The 27,987-nt window shown below is 57.9% G+C and overlaps 1 protein-coding gene across 1 annotated transcript in view; it reads left to right on the top strand.

The window, feature by feature from the left end:
- Positions 1 to 6,689: 6,689 nt before the first annotated feature.
- The window catches only part of LOC101933581 (microtubule-associated proteins 1A/1B light chain 3C-like), a 38,619-nt gene continuing 17,321 nt past the window's right edge, over positions 6,690 to 27,987 (top strand). Inside the window, exon 1 of the mRNA XM_024112051.3 lies at positions 6,690 to 7,392. Within this exon, the coding sequence (XP_023967819.2) occupies positions 7,339 to 7,392 (54 nt within the window). The 5' untranslated portion in view covers positions 6,690 to 7,338. The remainder of the gene's footprint in view (positions 7,393 to 27,987) is intronic.

The following is a 27,987-nucleotide window of genomic DNA, read 5'->3' as shown; positions in this document are numbered from 1 at the left end:
CCGGCCTCGTCATTATTTCCTTCTCCGCTGGCGACAGGTAAATTACCAAGGAGCTCGACCGCTATTGATCGGCACTCGGAGGAGCAGCGTTCTCTCCCAGGAGTCGCTCTGCACTCCAATATCTGGCTGGGCCTCGCGGCCATGCTAGTCCTGCAGGACCTTTGAAACCTTCCTTTCTCACTGCCTGTTTGCCGCCTCTTCCAGACCCACTGCGGAGGCCATAGCCAGGCTGGGACGTGACCACCCCACAGAAAGGGGGCAGTTCTGGAGCATAGAACACTGCAGAATTCCCATAAGAACGGCCATACTGGGTCAGACCAAAGATCCATCTAGCCCAGTGTCCTGTCTGCCGACCGTGGGCAGTGCCAGGTGCCCCAGGGGGAATGAACAGAACAGGGAATCATCAAGTGACCCATCCCCTGTCGCCCATTCCTAACTTCTGGCAGAGGCTAGGGACACCATCCCTGCCCATCATAGCCATTGATGGACCTACCCTCCATGAATTTATTGAGTTCTTTTTGAACCCTGTTATAGTCTTGGTCTTCACAATATCCTCTGGCAAGGAGTTCCATAGGTTGACTGTGCGTTGTGTGAAGAAATACTTTCTTTTGTTCGTTTTAAACCTGCCGCCTATTAATTTCATTTGGTGACCTCTAGTTCTTGTGTTATGAGAAGGAGTAAATAACGCTTCCCTATTTACTTTCTCCACACCAGTCATGATTTTATAGACCTCTATCATATCCCCCTTTAGTCGTCTCTTTTCCAAGCTGAAAAGTCCCAGTCTTATTAATCTCTCCTCATACAGAATCTGTTCCATCCCCCTAATCATTTTTGTTGCCCTTGTTTCTGAACCTTTTCCAATTCCAATATATCTGTTTTGAGATGGGGCAGTCACATCTGCAGGCAGTATTCAAGCTGTGGGCGTACCATGGATTTATATAGAGGCAATATGATATTTTCTGTCTTATTATCTATCCCTTTCTTAATGATTCCCAACATTGTTTGCTTTTTTGACTGCCGCTGCGCACGGAGTGGATGTTTTCAGAGAACCATCCACAATGACTCCGAGATCTCTTTCTTGAGTGATAACCGCTAATTCAGATCACATCATTGTATATGTAGAGTTGGGATGATATTTTCCAAAGTGCATTACTTTGCATTTATCCCTGTTGGCAGCTGCTGGGCTTTCAGCGCAGAATCCCTGCCCAGGTACCATGCATGGGGGCGTCCACCAGCTGCCGTCCAGCCCTGCTTGGAAGTCAGCAGCGCTGATCTCCAGCAGCCTTTGTGGGACAACATTGGTCCCTGTGCAGAGAGCTGGGCCAGGGCGTATGCTGGCACCACGGCTGCAGGACAGGGAGTGCCTGCAGAATCCGTGTGGGCTCTTAGAGCTGCCGCTCCCTCCAGCACCCGCCCTCCCCGGCTCTCGGCAGCCGCATGCTCCGGGGTTGCAGCCCTGGCTGGAGCAGGGCAGGTCCCACACGGCAGGGTTGCTCCAGTTGTGTGCCACAGATTTAAAGAGAAGAGAGGCTGCTCTAAGCGCCCTGACCGGGCTCCAGCCCCCAGTGCAGGCGCTGAGTGCTTGGGAAGGCAGGTCCCCGTGGGCCATGAGCACCGATGGTGCTGCATCACGCGGCCAGGACAGGAAAGGGTTAAAATGCATTTGCTGGAAAGGACTCACCGCTCAATCCCACCAGAGCCTGTCTGAAGCTGCCTGTCCCCCCCACGTTACCCCTCTTCTCCGGGCAGGTGGCCGGGAGCCCGTGGGGAATGCTGGCGGTACCAGAAAATCCCCCAGGCACCTGGCTTCACACCTCCCTCCCCAGCCACACTGCGCCTGTCCAATGGACTCCATTCCCAGGGGCCTGGCAGCTGCATGGGAGCAGAGTGCGAACTGGCCGCTCGTCCCCGCTGCTGGTGCGTGGGCTCAGAGGGTGGCAGTCGCCCCCGTGCACCGGACCCAGCCGTGAGCTGAGACTCGCCCTGCAGGGTGGCACTGCCCCTGGAGCAATGCCTTTCCGCTCTGCGGCTCAGCCCAGCCCCTGCTGCGCTCTGCTCGCCCCCCACCTGTTAGCAGGGCAGCTGGGCTCCCCACTGGCTCCAGTTCCCGCTGCGGCTGGACTCCCCGGGCGGGCAGGGAGTTTAATTTGCTGCCAGGAATGCGTGGGCTGCTGGAGACGGTGAGCGAGAGAAACACCAGCCAGCTCCTCACGTCTCGGGGAAACCGTTATTAAACACAGCCGGGCGGGGGCGGGGAGCAGGCTGCCCAGAGCCAGCCTGTGCGTCTGTCGCTTCTTTATTGCTCTTTTTGGCTGTGAAACTTCCCACCCAGTCAGGAAACGGCGGAGCAAACGCTGCGTAGCTGGGCTGCCCCAGGGGCGGCTGCAGGTCACTGGCCTTTCTGCTGCTGATTCGCCCTCTGAACCCCATGAAATGCTGGCCCAGGGTCGGGTGAATCACCCACCTTGCCTGGAATCTCACCAGGGACATGAAACACCCGCCCAGCCCCGCTCAGCCTCCGGCAGAGACATCTACAGCGGGAAAATGGCCTGGGCTGGCTGCTTGACGGCCTTGGGGAAGAACAGTCGTGGGGCTACGAGACTGGACGGATTCTCTGGTCTTCTGTATTCGATTCCTGACAGTGTTGCAGACGCCAGCTGTGACCTTGGACAGGTCACCGAGGGTCAGAGAATGGCCCAGCCCAGGTGCCTTTGAAAATCCAGCCTGGATCTCTCCGGGTGTGAAACGGGTCTGGCGCGGCTGGGAGTTCTTTGAGGCAGCGCCCAGCACCGTGGGGTGTCTGGGCGTCGCAGTCAGGCCAGTACTAGACGGTCTGTGCGATTGTCCGTGTCCCAGCGGTGTGCGGTACCAAGCCGGCTGCATTTCCCCAAGCCCCTCAGCGCCCGTCAGCAGGCACCGCTCCTGCTGGCAGAGGGGTAAGTGGGCTCCGCGGATTCGCTGGCGCAGGTGGCTGGTTACCCAGCCAGGACATCAGGGAGCGGAAGTGGCTCTCTGTGGGCAGAGGATCCAGGGGGTGGGCTGAGCACCTGAGGGAGGAGCACCGGGGGAAGGCAAGAGACCGGGGCATGGGGCACGCACCAGGCAGTTCAGAGCAGCGGGGCAAGTGCGCTGTAGCCACCAAGGCTGCTCTCCCGTAACGACTCCTGTTCTGCAAGGGAAGGCGCTTCGAGCATTGACAGGTTGTGGCGTATGCAGGGCAGTCCCTGCTCTCTGCTGTACAGCACCGTTCCCAGCCCCCACCTCGTTCCCCGCGAGCCGGGACAGCATCCTCGTAAAAGGGCAAATTCAAAATGTAATCAGCGGCGTGGCAATCCGCTCCTGCTCCTGGGCAGCACACAGTAAACAAGACGCCCCCAGACAGTTGTTTAGCAATTAGGGCCCAGCCAAAACTCCCTGGCTTGGTAATTGCGGGAGCTAAACAAGCTGTGGGCATGAATATTAATCTAGCGCGGGGTTGGAGCGGCAGCTGCTGCTCTTGAGTCCGGAGAGCCATCGCCCTGCAAAGAGCTTTAATTCGTTAGTTATTGGCTGCTAGGAGAGAGTAAATGGTTGTGGTGATTGCAAAGCACCATGCAGGAGAGAGTGTGTGTGCGCGTGTGCACACAACGAATGTGTCCCCCGTGTGTGTGTGTGGGGGGGGGTTGTGGCCTGTGTGTGCACACGTGTGTGGGGAGGGGTGCACAGTGCATGTGGGTGTGCCCAGCATTATTCCTGGGGGGAGGGGCTGCGTTGGGGAGGGAAGGAGCCAGGTAGCGTTTGCAGATAAATTAAGTTCATGAAATTCTCCTCCAAGGGGCAAAGCAGCTGCTAGGCCAGACAAACTGGCCCAGTAGCTGGGAGGTGCTGTGGGGTTTCCCGTCTGGGCCCTGGGGGCTCTAACGCCCCCCCCACCCCCTGTGCATGGGGCCCAGACACTTGGGGGCTCCCAATTGCCACCTGCGGAGCTCTGTGCAGCCGGCTCTGCTGGGAACACTTGGAGCAACGCCCCCAGCCTGAGCGTGCAGGCAGGGGGCTAGTTCATAGCGTCCCACCCCCCCTCATGAGGTGCTGGAGAGAGGCCGGTGGGTGTGGGGGGGGATGAAGGGGCAGGGGTAGGGGCAGGCTGTGGCATTGCAGGGCGAGTGGCATTGGCCAGGGGCTGAGGGCACCGGTTCTCCCAGCACCGCTGGTGATGCTGCACCAAAGCCCAGCACAGCAGCGCTTCATTCTGGTGCTGACAAGGACGTGACAGGCCTGGTGCCAGGGCTGGAGCAGGGCCGTGCAGCAGGGTCAGCCCAGGCTGCCCTGGGCAGCTGTTTGGAACTGAGTGGGGACCCAGGGCGGCGTCTGAGCATGGGGAGGTGCGGCTGCATATCTCGGCCTGTGTGTCCTAGAGCCCAGCCCAGCAGGACTGTCCCAGGCCCTCGCGGGTGCTCAGAGCCCAGCCTTCTGGAGCAGCAGGTCGGAAAACCTCCTCTCTGGCGAGGCAGCTGCAGAGGTTTGGGCCCCGCGGCTCCATGCAGCCGGGGCCGGTCACTGGGGGTAATAGTCCCACTCAGCCCTGACCGGCCACCCCGTCCTTGCAGCCCCCACTGATCGATTCCCCCGCACGCTGCTGCCGCAAGGTGCTGCGAAGCCTTGTTTTCCAAATGAGGACGCCGGCAGCGCTATTGATCGACAACCCGACATCAGAGCCTGGACACGCTCAGAATGCACAACGCCCCCGTGGCTGCCTCTCAGCTCTGCCGCTCCCTTCCCAGCCGCTCTCCCTGTGAAGAATGAGCCCAGGCTGCACGGGGACTGCACTGGGGCCTTTGCACAGGGGCGAATCCCCTAGCTGCTGCTGGGCCGTAGACCTGTGTCTCCGGGGAGCCTGGCTGCCGGTACCCCGATCAGACTCGGCCTTCTGCGATTCCTGGGGGGGTTGGCAAAGCACGGCCGCCTGGTTATGTTTCCCCGGGACAAACGAGGGCGTTAAACTCGCAGCCGCCTCCCCAGAGGAAATGGGGGACAGTGCAAACACAACGCCCACAAACCCGTTACTGCCGTGCCGCGCATCAGCCTGGGCTAGTTAGAAGGGCCGGGCCCCTCCCCCCCAGGATACAATGCACAGCCCCCGCACACCCCTGTGTGCAGTCACTAACACGCTCACGTCGTGCATGCACACCTTTACGTGTGCACGCTCCCACTTTGCCATGGGCCCAAGGGCAGGGCTCCTGGGCGTAGCCTCTCTGCGTGGTGGCTACAGGCAGCCCGCTCTGGTGGAGTCAGCGCGGGCTAGTTCTCCGAGCCCACGGCCCCGCTTTTGCTGCCTGGGCTGGTCTCTGCTACTGCTCCCTGGGTTTCACAGAGACGCCAAGTGGGTGTAATGGGCTGACGGCTGCCTGGGGCCCAGCCAGAGCGGGTGGGACATGACCCTGGGTGCGAACAGTGGCACTTTGTGCCCCCCCTGCCCTAGTGCAGTGGCTGTGGAAGGGAATCGGGGTCTGTGGGTCCAGGGGTTCCCAAGCCGGCTCGGTGCTGCTGGCGAAAGACACAAGCTCTGTCTGGCTACACACAGGTGCTGGCCATGGCGCTGAACGACGCCGGCTTCCCAGCCGTCATTTGCTTTAGCACCAAGGGCTGCAGAGCCGTGGCGGGGTCATACCAGGGGCCGGCGTTCCCAGATTAGCGGGGGGAAGGCCTGGGAGCTCTGGGGTAAGAGTGCAGGCAGGGCCTGGTTCTGCATTGCCCTGTGCCTGGTGCCCACATCATGAAATCATAAAATGAATCATCATCATCAGGTTCCTTCCACTCACTGTTCAGTTCCTGAGCCGGCCGGGGCCACGTTCCCGCACTTTTCTCTGTGGCCCCAAGGGGCAGAAACTTCCTCCCCAGTTTGTTTTTCACGCCCAAGCTGAGCTGCGAATGTGGGCCGGGCACAGGGGCTGGGGCTTTGAGAGAACCAGACAGATTGTGGTGCCGCTCTGAACAGCAGGGTGATGCTGGGTCAGCAGCGTTTCGCACCTAGTTTGCACGTGCTGGTGCAAGGTGCCGGGTGCTGGAGAGCCCGGAGCACCCCCTGCCCAGGGAGCCCAGAGTTCATGTCCCTGCTGAGTCATTGGCGGGGGGGGGGGGGGCTCTCCCAGTCTCCACGTTTGCTATAAAGTTTGTTCTGCGAGGAGGGATCTTAGTGTCACTATAGCAACAGCAGCATGAGAAGGGATAAAACTGCAGTTTGCAGGTATCGATTTGGAGAACATGCCCCAGGCAGTGTTTGGGGGGTACCAAGGAAACACACCCGCCCCCTTCCTCTGCCCTTGGGGGGTGGGAAAAGGGGCAGAAAGGCAGCCCAGGGATTAGGGTGGTCCGGCTCCACCTGTTTTATCAACCAGTCATTGACGAGAGAGTGCAACATCATTCCCGGGGCCCAGGACACCTGGGTTCAGTTCCCTGCTGCTGACGGTTCGTGTGACCTTGGGGGGTCCCGGCGTCTGCCCAGGCCCCGAGCCCAGCTGTAATGTGGGGGTGACGCTTCCCTGCCCCCAGGGGACAAATGCACGGCAGAGTGTGGGGCTCGGCTACTGCAAGGATGGGGGCCCTGACAGTGGGGAGCTGGAAAAGTGCAGTGCTACAATGTGTGTGTGTGTGTGGGGGGGGGGGCTGCTTCTGTCTCTCTAGGCACCTAGAGAGCCCCCCCCCCACCCAAGCCAGGTACGCCATAGGCCTGTGCACGGGGCCCCAACTCATGGTGACATCAGACACTCAGCTTTCATTGAACAAGTGTAGTAGGCAGAGACATGAGCCCTTGTATCAGCGGCCGGGTAGGAGGCAGAACCTGCTCACAGACGCTGGAAGAACAGGGCTGATATTGCAGAAATACACATTCCTAAGACGTGCTAGGCACAGAGCGCTCAGGCCAGAACATCCGGATAGCGTGGCTGGTGCAGACACAGTCCCCAAGGGTAACAGGAACGCACTGACCCCTCCTAAAAGAGCAGGTCAGGATGACAGAACGTAAGGGAGACGTTTTAATCGAACCACCCTGTACACTGGCGACCTCGGGGCAGTAACTAACTATGTAACTTGTTTATATCGGGGTCTAAAGAGGTATCTCAGAGGGGGTGTCTTTGTCCAGCTGAGGGGGGAATGGAAAGTCCCACCACGGATTGAGCTGGTCTATTGTCACAGGCGTACGCATAGTCTCCTCGTAGAGTCTGCCAGGTGCGATTGCCGTGCGCCGTCACGAATAAACCTGGCCGGGCACCTTCGCTGGAAACCAAGTCTGTGGATTTATTGGGCAGTTTAATTGAGGTCTGCTGTCTCCGTGACCTGCGCAGAGCAGGGCCAGCGCGCTGAATGAACACACACAGCCAACGTCTGACCACACTGGTGACCCCGACCGCTGATCTGGTAAGTCAGCGAGCTGTCCTCTGTAGGACTCGCGATCTAACATCATCCACAACAAGTATGTATGTTTCCATCCTTTATGGGTCAGGGTCTGGGCAGCGCCCGGCGCAACGGGGCCTTGATCTCGGCTGGGGTCTGGGCAGCGCCCGGCACGACGGGGCCCCGATCTCGGCTGGGGTCTGGGCAGCGCCCGGCGTGACGGGGCCCTGATCTCGGCCGGGGTCTGGGCAGCGCCCGGCGCGACGGGGCCCCGATCTCGGCTGGGGTCTGGGCAGCACCCGGCGCGACGGGGCCCCGATCTCGGCTGGGGTCTGGGCAGCACCCGGCGCGACGGGGCCCCGATCTCGGCTGGGGTCTGGGCAGCACCCGGCGCGACGGGGCCTTGATCTCAGCTGGGGTCTGGGCAGCGCCCGGCGCGACGGGGCCCTGATCTTGGCTGGGGTCTGGGCAGCGCCCGGCGCGACGGGGCCCTGATCTCGGCTGGGGTCTGAGCAGCGCCCGGCCCGACGGGGCCCTGATCTCGGCCGGGGTCTGGGCAGCGCCCGGCGCGACGGGGCCCTGATCTTGGCTGGGGTCTGGGCAGCGCCCGGCGCGACGGGGCCCTGATCTCTGTATTGCTAGATGGAAGGGGGGCTGGCATGGAACTGGGGGGACACTGGGAGAACCAGTGCACTCTGCAGTACAACCGTGATGTTCCTATTGCTTCTGCCAGCTGCATCTCTAGATGTGTGCGTTCGTGCCTCTGTGTGTGTGTGTTTGCGCTTGTGCTTGGGACTGTGTGTGTGTGTGTGTTACTGCAGGCTCCTGGCCCTCAAAGCATCGGAACGGGGAGTGCTTGGAGCCAGCACCAGAAACAGGATCCTCTCATGGAGGGGCCAGGAGAAAGATGGAGCAAAGTTACTCTGCCCAGACACACAGCGACCATGATCGGGGCCCCGTCGGGCCGGGCGCTGCCCAGACGCATGGCGACCGAGATCGGGGCCCCGTCGGGCCGGGCGCTGCTCAGACACACGGCGACCGAGATCGGGGGCCCCGTCGGGCCGGGCGCTGCTCAGACACACGGCAAACGAGATCGGGGGCCCCGTCGGGCTGGGCGCTGCCCAGACACACAGCGACTGAGATCGGGGCCCCGTCGGGCTGGGTGCTGCCCAGACACACAGCGACCGAGATCAGGGCCCCGTCGGGCCGGGCGCTGCCCAGACGCACAGCAAACGAGATCGGGGGCCCCGTAGGGCCAGGCACTGCCCAGACGCACGGCGACCGAGATCGGGGCCCCGTCGGGCCGGGCGCTGCCCAGACACACAGCGACCGAGATCGGGGCCCCGTCGGGCCGGGCACTGCCCAGACACACAGTGACGGAGATCGGGGCCCCGTCGGGCCGGGCGCTGCCCAGACACACAGCGACCGAGATCGGGGCCCTGTCGGGTCAGGCGCTGCCCAGACACACAGCAACTCCCCAAAGCCCAGGAGAGGAGGGGGGAGTTGAAGACCAAGCGGGCACCAATTTGTAGCAATTACAGTTCTTTATAGCCCTGGAGTGATAGGAGCTAATGAAGAGAGCCAGTCTCCGGGTAGAACACATTAATAGACGAGGGACCCAGTGCAGACGGAGCAACGTGCTTCCGCGGCTGCCTGTCAGGGATAAACCCACCAGAGAGGAACCAGAGATACAAGCACCAGTTTAATCACCTGTGCCAGCCCCCAGGTGGGCGCAGTGAAATGAGCAGCCCGTGAGCCCTTAGGCTGCCCCCGCTCAGAGATGGCGTCCTGCAGCCCCCAGCCCCCCAGCGGAATGAATTGGAGCCACCCAAAGGCACTGCTCCCCGCCAAGCCGTGGTGCAGGAGCCTTGTGCCTGGCCAGGGGAGAGCAGGGCTGAGTCCGGGTTCTGCCGGGTATTTCACCCGCTGGAGCAATGGGGCCATATTTCAGCCGCTATCAACTCTGGCCTGTGGAGCGGCTTCCAGTGTGAAACCAGCACAGCGGCGGCACCCGAGCCGGCGGGGCCCTGACTGAACATGCTGTGGAGCGAGGGCCAGCGGCTCTGCCCATGGCCGCAGGGCCTTCACGACGCCACCTGGTCAGCTGAAGGAGTGGGGCTCAGGCAGGTCATGGGGGGTGGGGGACGGGTGAATGCCCCAGAGAGGGACCCAAACAGCCAGCACTGCCAGAGCCCCTTTGTCACGGGGTCCCCGGGCGATGCTCTGGAACTGCTCCCCACAAAGCCAGGCAGGACTCTGGGGAGCCTCCTCTCCCTCGGAGCAGACCGTCTTCAGGACAAGAAGCTCACACGGCTTCACCTCCTGGGTCTGACCTTGGAGCATTCAGCATCTGCCCCTCCGTGCGCTTCCCACAGCGAGTCCGCCCAGGTGGGGTCCTGGGGCAGCCAGAGGGTCCTGCATCCCCACTTTGCAGTCAGACGTGACTCTCAGCCAGCCAGTAACACAGAGGTTTATTAGATGACAGGAACACGGTCTAAAACAGAGCTTGTAGGTCCAGCAAACAGGACCCTCGGCCGGGTCCATTATGGGGTTCAGAGAGCCAGACACCCCCGTCTGCCCTCACTCCTAGTGCCCAGGTAGCTCCAACTGAAAACCCCCTCCAGCCCCTCCTCCTCTGGGCTTTGTCTCTTTCCTGGGCCAGGAGGTCACCTGATCTCTTTGTTCACCTTTAGCTATTTCCTTGCAGGGGGGGAAGGGGCCCTGGCCATTTGTTGCCAGGGAGACAGCGTGTCAGTGATTTATGCACACTGGCCTTTCCCCACCACCTAGAGACTTAAGAAATGCATAGGGGAAACTGAGGCACCCACACAGTATTCAGAGGAAACATTAAGAACAGTCCCACTTCGTCACACCCTTGTATCCCCTACCCTGCACCTCATGCAGCCGCAAAACTCCTGTTCCAGTCTGGCCCACTGGGCTCAGGGTGCGGGGTGATGTGCTCCCCCCCAGCACGGAGTGCATCACATGTGGCAGATAGGCCCTGGAAGCAGCACCCCAGCCTGGGGTCATCCCTGGCGTCCTGCCTGTGGGAAGAGGCCCTAAAAGTCCCACGTGTCCTTCCAAGCTGACTCAGCCATAGGGGTGGCTCTTCATTACGCCTCTGCCGGAGCAGCCATAAAGTCCCTGTGGTGTGTGCCGGGCCAGGCCGCACCCCAGCTGCTGGGGCTGGCGGCTTCCTCTAAATCGCCCCCTGTCCCGGCTGTGGGTGATAAAAACCCTACGCGGAGCCGCTGCTCCTGATTCCGCCCCGCCCCCGCTGAGGCATCCCGCTGGGTTTAGGAGATTTAAACGCAAATCCAGTTATTGTTTGGTGTCGGCATCGCAGTGAGGCCCCGTGGCACCCGGCGCCCCCGATGCGCTCCGTCTAACTAGTCGGGGGGATGGGGAGGCAGACGCACGGAGGGGGACAGGGACTTGCCCAGCTCACACACCAGGTCAGCATTGGGGCTAGAACCCAGGTGTCCTGTGCCCCAATCCAGCCCCCGCTCACAGAACAGCCCCATGCTAGCGGTGTCACAAAAGAGGGTGTCTTGCAGCAAACTGGGCCCCACCGGCCCAAGGCGCAGAAACACCCAGGGCCCAACCCTCCAGAGGGGCTCAGCACCCGCCCCGGGAGCCAGGTTTGAACGTGTGCATCTGAGTTCCCGAACAGCCCCGGGCGGGGGGTGCTGGGCTGGCAGCTAAAGCCGGCCCTGCCGGCGGGTGTCACGGCCGCGAGCTCACCTGGCTTAGCAGAGGAGCCCGAGAAGGACCAGCCTGCGCTACGGTAGCTGGACCACAGGTGACCGGGGCTGAGCACGTCTCTCGTGCGGTGCAGGAATCCCTGGGAGCCGCGCTAGGCAGGCCAGGCTGGAGCTAATGGGCTCGTCTGGCTTGGCCTCGAGCAGCTGCTGAGCGGACAGACAGGGTCCCTGTGCTGCCAGCTACCCCTGCACTGCAGGATAGCAGCCCCCGCTGTCTGTCCATCGACCCAGCACCCGGCCCGAGTCTGCCTGCAAGTGCCGCTCCGCCCTTCCCGCTGCCGGCTTCCTTTGACTGCGGTCACTCCCGACCTTCAGCACAAGGACGGAGCCATCTGCAAGCCGGCACGAAATGCCACGTTGGTTCTGGGCCGCGCTGAGATCCTGAGCTTATGTCATGAGGATTGATCGGGCTGAGACTTTGGGACGGCGGGAGGGCGAGCGAGGGGTTCGTTAGTTCTGTCGATTTATCTGTGTTGTGCAGGGCAGGCGGGGTAGACAGAGCCCAGCGCCGGGCGGACGTAAAGGACACAGCCCAGGCCCAGTGCAAGCAGCCGCACTGCACGCGCCTCATCTCACTGCACCTGGGACAAAGTGTGTCCCTGGATTTCCACCCCCTGGGGCTGTGCTCACAAAGGGGCCTGCAGCCCCCCGGCCAGACAAATCTCTGTAACCTGCGAGTGTCACGGTGTGGGCGGCTCGCTGGTTTGGCTTGGAACAGGCTCCTTTGGGTGGGGACTCCCAGGGCTGGATTTCCAAAGCGTGTCCCAAGCTGAGCACTTTGGAAAACCGGGCCCCAGTGGACTAGCTCGTGGCCAGACGCCCTGCCTTTCCCACGGCAGAGTGCACCCATCCGCCTGGCCCACGAGTGGTTGCTGCATCTGAGCTGCGTGCTTCACGCAAACAGGCGCCAGTGGTCCTGGGTTCGATACCCACCGTGGTAGCTTGTTACGGTGACCCCTGGGCCTCCTCGCCAGCACGTACCTAGCCCTGGCATCCTTTGCCTGCACCCACTGCCAGGGGGTAGCGTGGGGAAGGACGTGTCTTTCCCAGGACACCTGGGCTGCAAATGAGCCTTATTGCCCAAGCGAGTCAATGTCATCGCAGCTCCTGCGCTGGGCGCCTGGCAGGGGTCAGGGCAGGGGTCCCTCGCCCCTCGGACAGGCGCGACGCTGAGGAGCTGGTCCCCCTAAGCCGGGGGCACAGAGGGTTTTCCCACATTTAAGTGGCTTTGAATGCAGCCAGCCCATCGCTCTCTCTAATTCCTGCCGCCCGCTCCGTGGCGCAGAGCTGTTGTCTCCGTGCATGTTCCCCCCTCCCCGGCGCTAATGGACAGCGTTTAACCAGCCATCTGTGGCAGCCATCCGCGATCACGCCCCCCACCCCCGCTGCCGTGTCTCTCCTGGCCGTGCCGGCGTTACGGGCTGCCGGAGGAGTCTGTGATTCGCAGCAGACGGCGGTGAGAGGAAGGGGGATGCTGCGAGAGCAGGTAGCACATGGGGCCAATAGGGCCCCTCACGCAGAGAATGGGTGGGAGAGCCAGGACATTAGCAGGATGGGCTGAGCATAGCTGCAGCTGAATCTGCACCAGGCATGAGCCATACCACGGCTGGGGGGGCTGTTCCCCTCACGCCGCCCCGCCCCCAGCCCCGGACTGTAGCTAGGAATCCGAGAAGAAATATTCAAACATTCGTTCCTCCCTGACCACTGCAGAGCTGGGATTGTTCCTGCCTGGCTCACAGGAGCATCTAGAGGTCCCGATGGCGAGCGGGGGACAGAGACAGGGCCCTGGGACACAGCCTGTGGTCCCCGCCATACAAGCCATAACACGCCCACCCTCGCAGCCCTGTGCTTCTGCCGGGAGCTGCCTGCAAGAGGAGCCGCTTCCCCAAGCTGCAGCCCTTTTGCCCCTCCTCTCGGGGTGAAAACTCCAGCCCCCAGCTCTGCCAGCCACGGCCCTCGCCTCAGGACATAGGGCAGAGGCAGATGGGGAGACTCATGACCTTCTCTCGCACCCCACCAGCAGCCGGGGCCTTACATGTGTCACGTGCAGGGTGTTTCATAGGGGTCAGTGGAGGCCATCGCTCCGCCAGGCTCTAGCCGCGCTCCCAGGGTGCCTGCCCTGTGTGGAACAACGCGCCAGCCCCCCAGACATGGGTGCATTAGCCGGCAAGGCCTGGCCCAGCTGCTCCTAGGCGGGGAGCCCAGAGAACGTCAGGCCCGGTCCACCCACAGCCCCGCTGGGATGTGTCCGAGGCCTTTTGTCCTCCTCTGCAGAGGGAAAGGGGCTGCCTGCCCTCACCCAGGGTGCTGGGGATACAAAGCTCTGTAGGAAACGGGAGGCGAATTCCCAGGGGTCTGTAAAGAGCCGTGAATCCTAATGACGCGTTTCCTGTGAGGGGAGAACTGGCAGGAAGAGGCTGGCGCCGTGGGGGGGTCTAGGCGGTGGAGACAAGGGCAGCAGTAGAGCTGCTGTAGGGGGAACGTAGGGCTGGGACATCAGGGGGCTGCGGGTCGGGATTGAGGGGCACCGGCAGAGCTGGGGATTCCCCTCACAACATGCACATGGCTCTGCTGCTGCCCCTCAATCCTGACTCACAACCCCCCTGCTACCCCAGCCCTGGGCTCCCTCCACGCCTAGCTCTGCCGATGCCGCCTAGACCCCACTGGTCCCTCCAGCATCTCCCTGTGACTTGCTCTCCCTCCCGCAGCCTGTCTCCCCCCTCTCCCGCCCCCGGCGCTCGCTGAGCGATGGCGTCCATGGGGTTTGCATCGCACACGCACCTTTAAACGCTCAGCTCCGCAGCGGTGGAGCCAGGTGATTTATGGGGAATGAATTGTGCTGCCGCCGGAGAAAAGGGAATTAGCACCCGGAGCTAACACGGCCTCCGTTCTGGTCACTCCCTTGCCCCTGCCCACTGCTATTGCAGGAGCTGGAAACCCTGGGGCCTGCCCGGCTGGCCGAGCTCTGTACCCTCCTCCCCACAAGTATTCCAGGCCTGGCACGGCCACGGTCGGGCGCACGCGGGCGGCGGCTTTCCATTTACTGCTGCATCAGCAGCAACTGAAGCTAAATCACTGTGATTAGACCAGCCGAGCGGGCAGGTGCAGCCGCCCCCCCAAGAAGACATGGTGAGACTGAAAATGGAGTTTGTGATCCAGGGCCAGATTGTGGATGGAGCCCGCACCCTGTAACGCTGCTTAGTAGCGGCTGTTGTTTCATTGTGCTCCCCGTTGTCTGGCTGTACCTGTCGTCTCTTGTCTTAGACTTAGATCAGGGCAGGGTCTTTGCTCTGAGTTTGTACAGCCCCTAGCACAGCGGGGTCCTGGTCTCTGTCTGGGCACCTAGCCACTACCGTAATACACCTAGTACACAATGTACAGCCCCTAGCGCAGCAGGGGCCTGGTCCATGGCTGGATCACCTAGGCACTACCGTAATACACCTAATACACAATGTACAGCACCTAGCACCTGGTCTATGACTGGACTCCTAGTTGCTACCATAATAAACAACATTAGACCAGCCCTGAGCTGTGTGGAGGAAGAGGGGGAACCACTAAATTTTTCTTACCCTGCAATGACTTTAGAAGCAGCCCAGGGAGGGGCTGGGCTGTCCCCTGTTTGCATGAAGACAAATCGCCCTCCCACCCCGCAGAGCCCGGTGCAGCCAGATGGAATATTTCCCCATCTTGCTAACCACACGGGCTGGTGAGGCTGGATCCATAGCGATGGGGCCGGGCACTTCTCTGTGCTCAAAGACTCGCCACACACTTTAAATCAGGGGCGACAGTGGGGCCGGGGAAGGAGCCAGAGGATGTGACAGCGATGTCTCTATTCCAGCTCGGGCTGCAACACGCTCCGCTGGTTCCTGCGTAATGCCCCGTATGTCGTAATTCCCTCCGTGGCGCCTTACGCGCCACAATAATTTACCCAGGCTGCCAGGCATAGGCGCCTGGGAGTAACGGTCAGCTCCCGCACCTGCCGGTTCAGACTCCAGCTGCCCTGCTGAACCTCCTCCCAGGCCAGCCGGGGCTGGGGGCTGCCAGCTCTGGGGTGGGAGCAGGGTCCCTTTGGACACACTGGTCCTGTTGTTCACACCCTAAAATGGAACTTAGGAACCTGAATTTACTTCCTGGCTTTGCCACAGACACCCCGTGTGACCCTGGCAAGTCCCCGCATGTCTCTGGGCCTCTTCTCCCCCAGCCTGTAAACTGGACTCACGACCCTTCTGTTCGCCCATCCTTTGTCTGTACAGCCTGGGATGGCTTGGGGCAGGGCCTGCCTCTCGCTCTGCATCTGGGCAGCCTCTGGAACAACGCGGCTCCGATCCTGGTTGGGGGGTCTGGGCAGCGCCTGGCACAACGTGAGTCCCGATCTCAGCCAGGCTGTTTGCAGCACCTGGCACAATGCAGCTCTGATCTCAGATGGCATCTGTGCAGCGCCCGGCGCGACGGGGCCCTGATGTCCATTGTGGCTACTGTAATTCTGATTAATAACAACAACATCGGCGGCGTCAGAGGGAGCCAGTCAATGCAATGAGCCCAGCTCTCTCCAGCATACCTGCTGCCACGTGGGGAATAGCGCTGGTTTCAGAGGCGTGAGCAGGAGGGGGCGTGCCAAGGAGAAAGGTGCCCCGGCGTGAACGCACACGGCCAGAATTGCTTTACTGGTGGAATTTTGTCTTCAGCACTTTCACCACTAGCACAGCCGCAGGCCCAGTCAGCGTGGAACCCCCCAGGAGCGAAATCTTTACAAATTCCTTCCCCTCCATGCTGTTTACACGGTCACAGCATTCTCCAATGGGCAGCATCTCTCTTAGGTACATACACAGCTCCATCCCCAGTGGGTTTATCCTCACAACCCACCTGGGAGGCAGGGCAGAGGTGTTAGCTCCAGGTCACAGTCTCCGGAGTCCGGGCTACCACCTGGGCTTCCTCCGTTCTTGTAAGGTCCCACAGTGCCTCTGTGAGCTGGCCAGGGGTTCCTAAAGGACCCTGCGGGGGTCAAATCCAGTGGAAATGGCGTCCCCTAGTTCCCAGCCTTCGCCTTCACCTCTCTGCTTCTCAGTTTCCCCATCTGTAAAATGGGGCTATTGATCTTTCCTGTGTTTGTCTACAGAGCACTCTACGGGCAGCGACTGTCGCTCTCTCTGTGTCTGCACAGCACCTGGCCCGACGGGGTCCCCAATCTCCGTTGATGGTGCTATGACTGCTAACACCAGGCAATGTGGCTACGATGTAGTGAACCACTCACCAGGAGCGGTACAGTGCAGCGGCTGCTCCAGTGCTCAACTCCTTCCGACAGCTGAGATTTCTGTTAAGATGGAAACCGCCTCCTTTTCCCCCCGTTATGTATTAGACTGGGCCTTACCGCCCCCAAGACAAGCCTTGCACATGTAGAAACTCCTCTGGAAAACAGCCTCCCTCCCTGGCCTCGTCCCTCAATGACTTATTCTGCGAACAGGGTTTTCAGCTTGTTGTCATTCTTGCAAAGGATCAAACCGCACAAAAGCCGAGTTGGTTATTCAAGGGCCGGGCGGGGGAAGCTAGCGAGCTCCATCTGGAAACGTGCTGCAGGAGCCGCAGAATTCTCCTGGCGGGGCTCAGCCTGAGCGGCGACTGAGCAGTTCAGAGACTCGGGCTCCTCGATTAAAAGCCCACGTAAGATGAAGGGATTTCCAAAATGCCTGAGAGTGGGTGAAGAATCCGCACAGCTCCCTGGACAGCTGACAGCTCCCATGTCCTGGGAAGCATCAGCAGACGCTGGGAACAGCCCCGCTCCTTCTTGTTCGCACCGAATGTGTCAGGGCTTGTGCAGGTGTGTGTGTATTGTGTGTGTGTATTGTGGTTTTTCTCCAACAGTATCCACAGGCAAACACCCCTCTGGTGTTGTGCCGTTAGGAGACCTCGATTGCTTTTGAAACTCTCCAGAAAAGACAGCGATACGACATTATGTCAGCCGTTAGTGCAGGGGCCCCCACTGTGCCAAGCGCTGCACGGACCCAGCATGAGAGACAGTCCCTGGCCCCAGCAGCTCACAGTCTAACTGGACAATGGGACAGAAGAAAGGAAGGATCACTAGGTACAGAGAGATGCAGCAGGTTGCCCAAGGGCGTCCATGGCAGAGCCAGGACCTGAAGCCAGATCTCTCAGGCTCACAACTGCAAGCACTGTTTTCCCACATGCCTTGTGTCACGGAGTCCCCGGGCGATGCTCTGGAACTGCTCCCCACAAAGCCAGTCAGGACTCTGGGGAGCCTCCTCTCCCTCGGAGCAGACTGTCTTCAGGGCAAGCAGCTCACACGGCTTCACCTCCTGGGTCTGACCTTGGAGCATTCAGCATCTGCCCCTCCGTGCGCTTCCCACAGCGAGTCCGCCCAGACGGGGTCCTGGGGAAGCCAGAGGGTCCTGAACCCCCACTTTGCAGTCAGACGTGACTCTCAGCCAGCCAGTAAAACAGAGCTTTATTAGACGACAGGAACACGGTCTAAAACAGAGCTTGTAGGTCCAGAGAACCGGATCCCTCAGTCGGGTCTATCCTGGGGCCCAGCGAGCCAGACAACCCCGTCTGCCCTCAGTTCCCGTCCCCAGCCAGCTCCAAACTGAAACCCCCTCCAGCCCCTCCTCTCTGGCTTTTGTCTTTCCTGGGCTAGGAGGTCACCTGATCTCTTTGTTCACCTTTAGCTATCACCTTACAAGGGGGAAGGGCCCCGGCCGTTTGTTACTAGAATACAGAGTGTCAGCCATGTATGCACACTGGAGACTTAAGACATGCCTAGGGAAACGGAGGCACCCACACAGTATTCAGAGGAAACATTAAGAACAGTCCCACTTCGTCACACCCTGCTGCGGCTCAGACGCCTGGGAGACCCTGGATGTTAACTTTGCAAACTCCAAACAAGTCTTGTGTGACGCTTGCTCTGAGACCGGCTGGAATCGCAGCCGGAAGGGAAATCAGCTCACGGAACGCCGAGTCCCCCATTAATAACCTGCTTCATCATTAAGCAGCTATAGATCTGCCTCCGTTCCCGCCTGCACGGGGACACACACTAATCATGTTTACAGCAGAGACTTATTGTTGTGTTTGCAGCCGCGGCTCCCTTCACAGCCCGCCAGGGACCTTCCCCTAACAAAACGCAGTGTGAGCGTGATAATTGGGGCTTATTTATGGAAGGGAAGCGGTTCACAGTAGGCGCGTATAACTGTCACCTTTAAAACAGTCCCCGTAAAGGAAAGCACCAAACCTCAAGCAATTGCCCTCGGCTGGACTGTAAATCGCTCTTCAGGCTGCCTTCCAGTATCTGTTTGCCCCTGTAGGGACCCCCTTGTGTTTCTAAGGCCACCGCCAGTCCCAGCCGCCGGGAGACCTTTATCATCCGTCAGAAGCAGGGGACGTTCAGCCGAACGGACCGATCAGCGCCGGAGGTAATTGATAGCTATGGATCCCCACCTGGGCTGAATGGCCGCGGTCAGAGAAACCTGCCGATTAGTTCCACGCCGGGAGAGCTGGGGCCTGGCTGCTTCCAGACCCTTCTGGCTCATGACGTCAGGCTGAGCCGTGATTTCCTCTCCAGCTGCGGGTTATTGCGCTGGCTAAAGGAATGATCCCATCACGCCCCGCCGAACGGTTCTGTCATCAGCACGGCCGCTGCCTTCCCTGGTCCCCGCTGCTGTGTCGAAAGCCAGCACTTGTTTTTGTTTGCAGTCATGTGTTGCTCGCTTGTGCACACGCACACACACACACACAGAGTTACACACACACACACACACACACACGTGCCCAAAAGCACACGCAGCGTCACACACCTGCCTATGGGTCAGCATATTAACGGAGACATTCTTCACTGACCTCACGCTGGGCTCCTTGGGCCATGACAAGGCGTGAAGCCTTGGTTTGCATGTCGGCAGTGGCTGGGGAGGCTACCCCGCTGTGGTCCGTATGGGAACAGAGCCGAGGCATTGAGACGGCCTGTGAAGGGACGTCCCCAGGACACGACTGCTGCATTGAAGTGTGGTCTGTGTGAACAAATCCCCATAACGAGGGATGGAAATGCGGGGGGTGGGGGTTGATCTCCCCAAGAAAAGCCCAGCGGAATCCACCCCCTGACAGAACGTTTCTGATCCCAGCGATTTATGCACCACGTGATGCACAGTGTGAACAAACTACTTACCCTGTAAGCTCTTTGGGGCTTGTACAACTGCTCTCCAGGTTGCCCTCTGTCTCCTGCAAAGTGAGTGTAAAAGGCTACCCAGCGGGAATGGGAGTGTTTCACCCTCCTTTGCACTAGCAGCTGCCCTGGTTCATTTATGTGTATTTTGATTGTTAAGAGAAGGAGGTCTTTCTGCTGCCCTAGACCACGTGTGTTACCCACCCCCAGTGCTGGGATATATGTATATATATCTCAATACACATTGTGATTCATATATCCATGTAATATGTTATAGGGCATTGAGGCCTGGTGTGACGAAGTGGGACTGTTCTTAATGTTTTCCTCAGCTTCCCCTATGCAGTTCTTAAGTATCTAGGGGGTGGGATAAGGGTGTGTGGTTGGTGCAGAGCAAAGGGCCAGGGCACATCAATGCCCGACACTCTGTCTCCTAGCAACTGATGGCCTGGGCCCCTCCTCTGCAAAGGTGACAACTGAAGGTGTTGGAGACAAAGGGGTCAGGTGACCTCCTGGCCCGGGAAAGAGACAAAGCCCAGAGAAGGAGGGGCTGGAGGGGGGTGGGAGTTTTGGAGCTAGCTGGGAACTGGAAGGAAGGGCATTGCAAGTTAGCAACCCAAGCAAGGACTTAAGGCCAAGGACTATTAGAACTCTTTGTGCAAAAACCATCTTATTTTCCGAGAGTTACAAACATTACAAGAGAATTTTAAAACTTGCCAGGAAAATTTGGAGCGGGAAGTGAGGCAGGCACAGATAATGCAAACTCAGGTAAAACAAATGGGGAAACAAAACAGGGAATTGGAGAAAAGACTGATGGATTGGGAAAAGATTAAAGCAGACAAAGATAAATTAGACCGTCAAGTGATAGGAATGAAACAGTTAATTCAAGATTTGACTAAGGAAAAGGAAGAGGAGGTCACAAGCGTTTCTCACACTTGGTGCCAGAAAACTGTAGCAGCATTGAAAAAGCAAGTGAACATACAGGAGCTGCAAGTTGCGGCTGTGTGTCAAAAAGAGAGAGATTTGGATTTGGATTCCAATGATATTTGGTGCAGGGAGGATCTGTGAGGGGGTCAAGAGAAAAGGGAATTTGGCCAACCGCGAGAGGGGCTTTATACTAAGTTGAGGGAAGAAATAAGAAACTGGCCAGGAGAGCCTAAGCCAGGAAAGCCTGTAGCAGTGATAGAACGGAGATCAACCATTAAGGATGCAGCGGGGGAGATACAGTCAGAGCAAACATAATAATTCCTGTGAGTTCGCCAGACTTACAGTTGATGGTAAAGTCATTAGGCCCAGTGAATATGAAAAACTTAGCTACATGTCTAGTACAGTGGGCAGAGTTAGGAGAAACAGAGAATTTAAATATGAGTGAATCTTACAGGTTAATCAGGGCAGCTACCGCTGGAGAGATTAGACAGGCAGTAGATCGAGTGAAAAATGCTTTGGACAGGCAGCCAGAAGCACACCAGCTGATACCACAATTTATTACGCTGTTAGGGAGAGAGAGAGGTCACAGACCCCGGAAGCTGTTATCCAGTGCAGATTACATGAAGCCTGGAGATTTATCCAGAGATTACCTGTTAAAGAGAATAACACTGGGATTATTGGCTGGAGAAATACAACCGGTGACTCATCCCAGGGCGGAGGCCGCCAGACATGTCACAGCTGATTCTTTGATGGCAGGTGCTTTGAATCCGAGGGAATTTTGGAATGATGGATGTGACGGAGTTGGGAGTATTAACCTGGGAATGTTGCGTGGGAGTTTTACTAGTTTAGTGTCTGCGTTGACACTAGATGCTGGTGGGAAATAAGGGGCTGACTTCATTTGAAGGCCAGTACGTACCCTGATCCCAGGAGGGGGGTTGGGACCAGGGGACACTTTCTGCCTGGGAAACTGGACAGAGGCTGGAGGAGGGGCCGGGGGGTGTGGCTGGGTGAGCTGGCTGGAGGGAGTTTTAGTTTGAAGCTGGCTGGGGAGATGGGGGGAGGCCCAGAACCTGGGTCTGGGCTCCCCACCCCCCAAGGTGGACCTGACTGAGAGGTCCTGTTTTCTGTACCTACAAGCTGTTTTAGACCGTCGTCTAATAAACCTTCTGTGTTACTGGCTGGCTGAGAGTCCCGGTTAATCGCAGGAAGTGGGGGGATGCAGGGCCCTGACTCCCCCACACTCCATGACAATGTGTTTGAAGGATTGAACAGAAATGTATTAGCGATGTCTACTAATTTGGTGAACCAAGCAGCCCAGGATGAGGGGTTAACTGTTAGGGATGCATTGGAGCACTGGATAGTATGCCGACGAATGATGAAAGGGGGAAGCCAGGTAAAAGGATTGAAACCCAGAGTACCTTTTGTTGAAGCAATAACGTATTCAAATGAGAGTGCTTATAGATCAGGATACCGTGAGAGAGGAAGAGGTCCTGGTAGAGGACAAAACACCCCAGCCCAAGGAGGTAGAGGGCGGGATATAAAATCATATAAGAATAGCAGGAACTGGGCCCCCTTGGATCATGGTGGCCCACCCAGGACTGTCTCTTTGGAATTGTGTGGGTAGAAGGCCTAGTAAACAAAGACAAAGAACCGATGAAGCAACAGAATGGACTATAAATGGTGCCTATGATTTCTCCAAATCGGAGTCGTTTATTGATCCAGAATCCGTGTGAATATAGATGTGGTTTTCGCCAGCTCCCCACATCTTATGATCTTATCTGGACAAAAGGAACCTTGACTGGCCATCGGGACCATTCTGATCTTTGGACTCTGATACAGTATGGTAGGGGTGTGAATGTGAAGTGAGTAAGGTTTGTTTTGTAATCAATAAAGAGCATTTAGAGTACTACATACCAACACTGTGTCCGGTATCTGCCTGCTCCCCATCCCGAAGGGAGACCGCTATTGCGGGTCGAACGGGAATTTTATAGCCATCCAGCTGGTGTTATTTCCTTTTCGAATGATTTTCCGTATTTTTCTCAGAACATAAGATTGGTTTTGCACAAAGAGTTCTAATAGTCCTTGACCTTAAGTCCTTGCTTAGGTTGCTAACTTGCAACGCACACATTCATGTCAAGCACGTGTCATTCATACCAGGCCTCAATGCCCTATAACATATTACATGGATATATTAATCACAATGTGTATTTGTCACAGAGTCCCCGGGCGATGCTCTGGAACTGCTCCCCACAAAGCCAGTCAGGACTCTGGGGAAGTCTCCTTTCTGTGAGCAGACTGTCTTCAGGGCAAGAAGCTCACACGGCTTCACCTTCCTGGGTCTGACCTTGGAGCATTCAGCATATGCCCCTCCGTGCGCTTCCCACAGTGAGTCCGCCCTGGCGGGGTCCTGGGGAAGCCAGAGGGTCCTGCACCCCCACTTCGCAGTCAGACGTGACTCTCAGCCAGACAGTAAAACAGAGGTTTGTTAGATGACAGGAACATGGTCTAAAACAGAGCTTGTAGGTACAAGGAACGGGACCCCTCCGCCGGGTCCATCCTGGGGGGCAGCGAGCCAGACACCCACGTCTACACTTCACTCCTCAACCCCAGCTAGCTCCAAACTAACTCACCCTCCAGTCCCTCCTCCTCTGGGCTTTGTCCCTTTCCCTGGCCAGGAGGTCACCTGATCTCTTTGTTCTCCAACACCTTTAGCTATCACCTTACGGGGGGGAAGGGCCCCTGCCATTTGTTGCCAGGGATAGAGAGTCGGCCATTTATGTGCACTGGCCCTTTGCTCTCCAACAATCTCACCCCCTAGAGACTTAAGAAATGCATAGGGGAAACTGAGGCACCCACACAGTATTCAGAGGAAACATTAAGAACAGTCCCACTTTGTCACAGTATTGAGATATCTATTTATATATCCCAACACCAGCACACCACCCTGGGCTCACCCCCTGCGCCTGAGTCAGGCGGGGTTTCCCAATGGACTTTGCAAGCCAGTGAAATTCAGTGAGAGTTGGACACTTCAGCTCCTTTGAACACCCTGGCCCTTCTCTTCTCTCCCCCCTTCTGCTTCTAGTCTCTGAGGCTGCAGAGAGCTGGAGTGTTGTGACCCAGCCTGGCGTGCACAGAGCCCCGCTGGAGACACAAGTACATATGAGCAGGGGCAGGGTGGTCAGCCCCTGGCTTTCAGAGACAATTCCCGTTGCTTTCCCCGAGGATGCCACTGGAATAGCTAAGCAAACAGACCTGCAGCCACTCTATTACCAGCCTCTCCTCTGATGGTTCGCAGGCGTGAGGAGCTGCTCAGGATGCAAGCGCTGTAGCCAGCTGTCAGGGCTGGGAGATTGGTTAGGGGAAGACTAAAAAATTGAATGCGTTTCAATCTACATTCTGGGGAAGGCAATCACATTCTCCTGCCTCCCCGGTGGGCCCCGGGCCAGCGCCAGAGGAGGGGGTAATGCAGTCACACCAGGCAAAGGAAGGGGGTAGCTTCATTCTCAAAATAGACTGGTGGCTGATCCGGGGCCAGGGCACCAGACAACCCGAAGACAGAGCTGGTGCCCTTTGCCCCGAATGGCATAATTGTTGTTAGGTTTGCAAAGAGCAGGACGTGCATTATTATCCCACCAGCCCAGCCAGGCTGTTCGGGAGCGGGGAATGTTTCCCCAAACGCCTATGGGATTTAGGAGCTGAGGTGTGAGTTAGGAGCCTCAGTCTCACTGAAAGTCAGGGAGGTTTAGCTGCCAAAGGGTCAGACTTTCAATAGCCTTTAGAGAGAGACACCCATGCCTTGTGGTTTTCAAAGCACCGAAGCCGACGGGGGCGCCTGACTCCCATGGATTTAAGTGCTCGGGCGCTTCTCACAACCCCACTGGCACCTCACTGCAGCGTTAAGTGCCTAAATACCTCAGAAAATCTGCCCCTTGGCAGCTCAACGCCCCTGCCTTTCAGTGCCACGCAGGGCAGCACAGCACCTTGGTCCCCTTGGAAAATGGGAGGCGGGCACCTACATCACAGATACATGCCTGAAAGTGTGCCTTAGCTCAGCAGAACGATACTCTCCCGTGCTAATGGCTGGTCAAGCAGCGATGGAAGCCTGGCTTGTGGGGAAGGGCCTGGGCTGGGACTTAGGAGACCTGGCTGCAATGCCCGGCTCTGCCACAGACTTCCTGTGTGACCTCAGGCAAGTCACTTAGGTCCAGGTTGTTCACATGCTCGGACTCCACAGCTTTTCAGCAAACCTAGACCTTAGTCTAGGGCCTCCGTTCTCCATCTGCAACGGGGGATAATTGAGGCTCATTCACAGCTCTTTTCCCCTCCCTTTGGATTGATATTTAGACCGTAAGGCGCCGTCTCTAACTGTGGCTGTGCGGTACCCGGCCCCAGGGAGCCCAGATCTCCGTTAGGTTCCTTAGGTGCTGCCATAAAAACGGTGTAATGTGGCGTCGCTGTCCTGCCTCCAGTTCCCCGGCTGGCTCTCCTCCAGCAATCTTCCACCTCATCGGTGAGAATCCAAACACAATTCCAGGATAACGTGCGACTACGTGGCGGGGAATCTCTCTGTGCAGCAGGGCCCATGGGCCATTGAGAGGGCTGTAATGTTGTCTGCACTTAGACTTAATTGTGCAGAAAATGAAGATTAAAGGAGCAGGCCCAGAGGACCTGCTGTTCCTGGTGAATTCAGACACAAAACCCTCTGCAAGGGCCACGGAGCTACAAGCCAGTGTGTTGCTAACTTTATACTTGTCTGTCTGTGTCCCTGAGATTTAACCAAGGTGGGGGGAGGGGAATGGGGCCGGTCACTCTGCCACAGCGGCTTCTCTTTCCTGAAAAGACTTCGGAAGGGATGAGCCGCTCCAGTCACGCCTGCATCCACAGTAAGAAGAACCCGCTGCTTCCCTGAATGTTAACAGCTGTTGGTTTTTATCCGCGGCGCCCTGGAAGCCAGAACAAAGCGCAGAGTTTGCAAGGTTACGTACAGCCTCGGCGAGTGTGTGTGTGTGTGGGGCGGGGGGAACGGACGGGGATGAAGGATGCGGGATATTGAGTGTGACGTTGCTAATCTGGGTGCAGTGTTTAGGATCCAGAGAGCTGCTGGGCAGATTAGCATAACCAGACCTCTACTGATCCCTTTAAATGCAGGGCACACAAACACGGTCTGCAAGCAACTCAAGAGGAGGACAAATGGGCCAGGCTTTATACACGGATAGAGCCCTGTCAAAGTGAAGTAGGGGAGGAAATGGCCACACGCAAACAAAGCGTGTTCCCTGCTCACGGCAGAACATTCTGCTCTTCCCAGTTCCTCGCGCGGTGACACCAGAGGGCTGGGGACAGGCGAAGTGACTCAGGAATCCCTGCCAGAGTCCCGGAGGCAGCCCCGTGGAGAAAGCACTGAGCTGGGAGTCAGGAGGAGAACTGGGAACAGACGCCAGCTCTCAGACACCTTGAAGGAGGCTGATTTCCAAAGGCCGGGCACTCAGCGTTTTATGGAACTCAGACCCCGTTATGGTGTCCTAAATCAGGCCCCCGTCGTCACTTTGGCCATTGTTTGTAACCTGCACCTGGCGCGTATGCACGTCAGTGCCCCGCAGAAAAGGGAAGAAATTACACCCTTTGAAAGCCCAGGGGAAGGTTTGCAGTTCAGGTTCCGTTCCTGAGAAGCCAAAGGATGTCAGACTTTACATGCCACAGCCCCTCGGCTCCTTGCCCTGAGGAAAAAGGGTCTCGTTAGAGCCCAGGAACGTTTCAGGGCACAGAACAGGGACGTCCTCATTGCTGAACAAAGCACGTTCACTTTGCTCCCTCTTTGCACGTGGGAAAAGAACCAGAAGGCAGGGCCCAGGCAGGCCCTTTGCTGCAGTTCACACGAAAGTCACTCGCTGGGCTGTGCACCAGACGATGCTCACGGCAACAGGAGCGAACAGATTCACCTGGCTGGGTTTGCAGCCAGGTGTCTGCGGATGGATCAGAGAGGCAGGGGCACAAAGACGCAGGGCGAGAGCGTCCCTGCCCAGAAACGCTGCCGGACGGCTCATCCTCCCCACTCCACAGCGCGGAACGGAGCCCAGAGAGACACAGGGCCTCTGCAGCAGAGTCAGGAACAGACTCCAGTTTTCCTGGGTCACAATTCAGGGCCTCACCCACAAGGAAACAAGTCAGGAAACACCTTCTCCCTCCCCACTTGAGACTAGAGACTGTTTCCATTCTTGCCCCTTGGACTTCCCGGTCTGTGACACGGGCCTGACTGTGCCGGTAAAGCCAGGCTGAACGGCAGCTGGGCACCTTGGGTCATGGGGGCCCCTTCACCCCCCTTCAGCCAACGGCGGCAGAGAGGGGCAGGTCCTGGGTGAAGTCTCAGCCCTCCGTGGAGAGCATGTGACTAAAGAGATGCATTTTGGTTGCCTCCCCTCCCCCCGCCTTGGGAGCTAAACTACGCCTGAAATTCACCCACAGCCTCTCAGCGTTAACCGTTGAGATTAACGATAAATCGGGGAGGGGGGTTCATTTCGGTGGCTCACGAAGTGAGCTATGAATAAAACTTCCCTTGTGCCAAAGAGGGTTTATTCATGAGCTTCAGCTGGAATTTGCTCCGTGAGAGCCCAGCAGGGCGCAGCCCAGAATACAGATGAGATGCTCATTCCAAGTCTACCCCGGCACAGTGCTGGCAGAGCTGGGGATATAAATTATAGCTCACTCCCCCGCCACAGGCCCGGCTCTGGGACCTGCATTTTTTATTTTAGTTTATTTGGATAATGCCTGGGATGTTTGCTCTCCAAGGAAATTAACATTCCTGGAGCCTCAGGGGCTTCTCTCAGACAGTCCTGATCCACGTGAGACTGTCTGGTTCCTGCAGGGGCTAGTCGGTAAATATACAGCGGAGGGGACGGAGAATGAGAGGTGGGCTACTTCCCAAGAGATTTCTCTGCCTGTCTCCCCCAGCCCGGCAAGGAGCTCCCCGCAATGCTCTGGACTCAGAAAACATGCTGAGTACATTGGCAGAGAAAGGGAGCTCCATTGGCTGTCCTGACACACCGAAGCTGCCTGGTACTATGGACCTGGGGTGGAATCCCACACTGATGTGGGCTGGATTTCTGAGGCCCCAATTCAGCAAAGCATTTGAGCATGTTCCTCCCACTGAAGCCAGCAGGACCCAAGTGGTGCTGTAGGGGCAGGAACGTCATAGCTACGACATGGGCAGTAACTGTCACGCTCGGCTCGGCACTGGGGAGGCCTCAACTGGAGACCTCTGTCCACTGGGCTCTAAGATAGATGGGGACAAACTGGAGAGTCAGAGGAGAGGAACAAAACCAGACCTGTGAGGAAATATTAAAAGCCTGGCTCATGTTTAGTCTAGAGAAGAGGAGGCTGAAAGGGGGACATAACATCAGTCTTCGGGGGTGGACAAGGTTGTTATAAACAGGATGGTGATCGATCGCTCTTCACATCCAGCAAGGGTAGGAGAAGACAAACTTGACTAGGTTGGCAGTGAGAGAGATTTAGGTTAGATACCAGGAGAAACATTCGAACTCTAAGGCTAACTAAGCACCGGAATAGGTTACCCAGGGGGTTGCAGAATCCCCATCATGGGAGGTGTTTAGGAACAGGCTGGACAAACACCTGTCGGGGTGATCCAGGTTTACTGGGTCCTGCCTCGGCCAGCGGGAAAGCCTAGATGACCTGGCCTCTCTAGGTCTCGTCCAGCCTGACATCACTAGGGTTCTGCATGCAGAAAGTTAAGAGTGTGTCCGTGTGTGTGGCTGA

Source organism: Chrysemys picta, chromosome 22 (genome assembly GCF_011386835.1).
Source record: "Chrysemys picta bellii isolate R12L10 chromosome 22, ASM1138683v2, whole genome shotgun sequence".
NCBI classification, from domain to species: Eukaryota; Metazoa; Chordata; order Testudines; family Emydidae; genus Chrysemys; species Chrysemys picta.
Note: the sequence above shows the minus strand (reverse complement) of the source record. Positions and strands in the feature narration are given on the sequence as shown.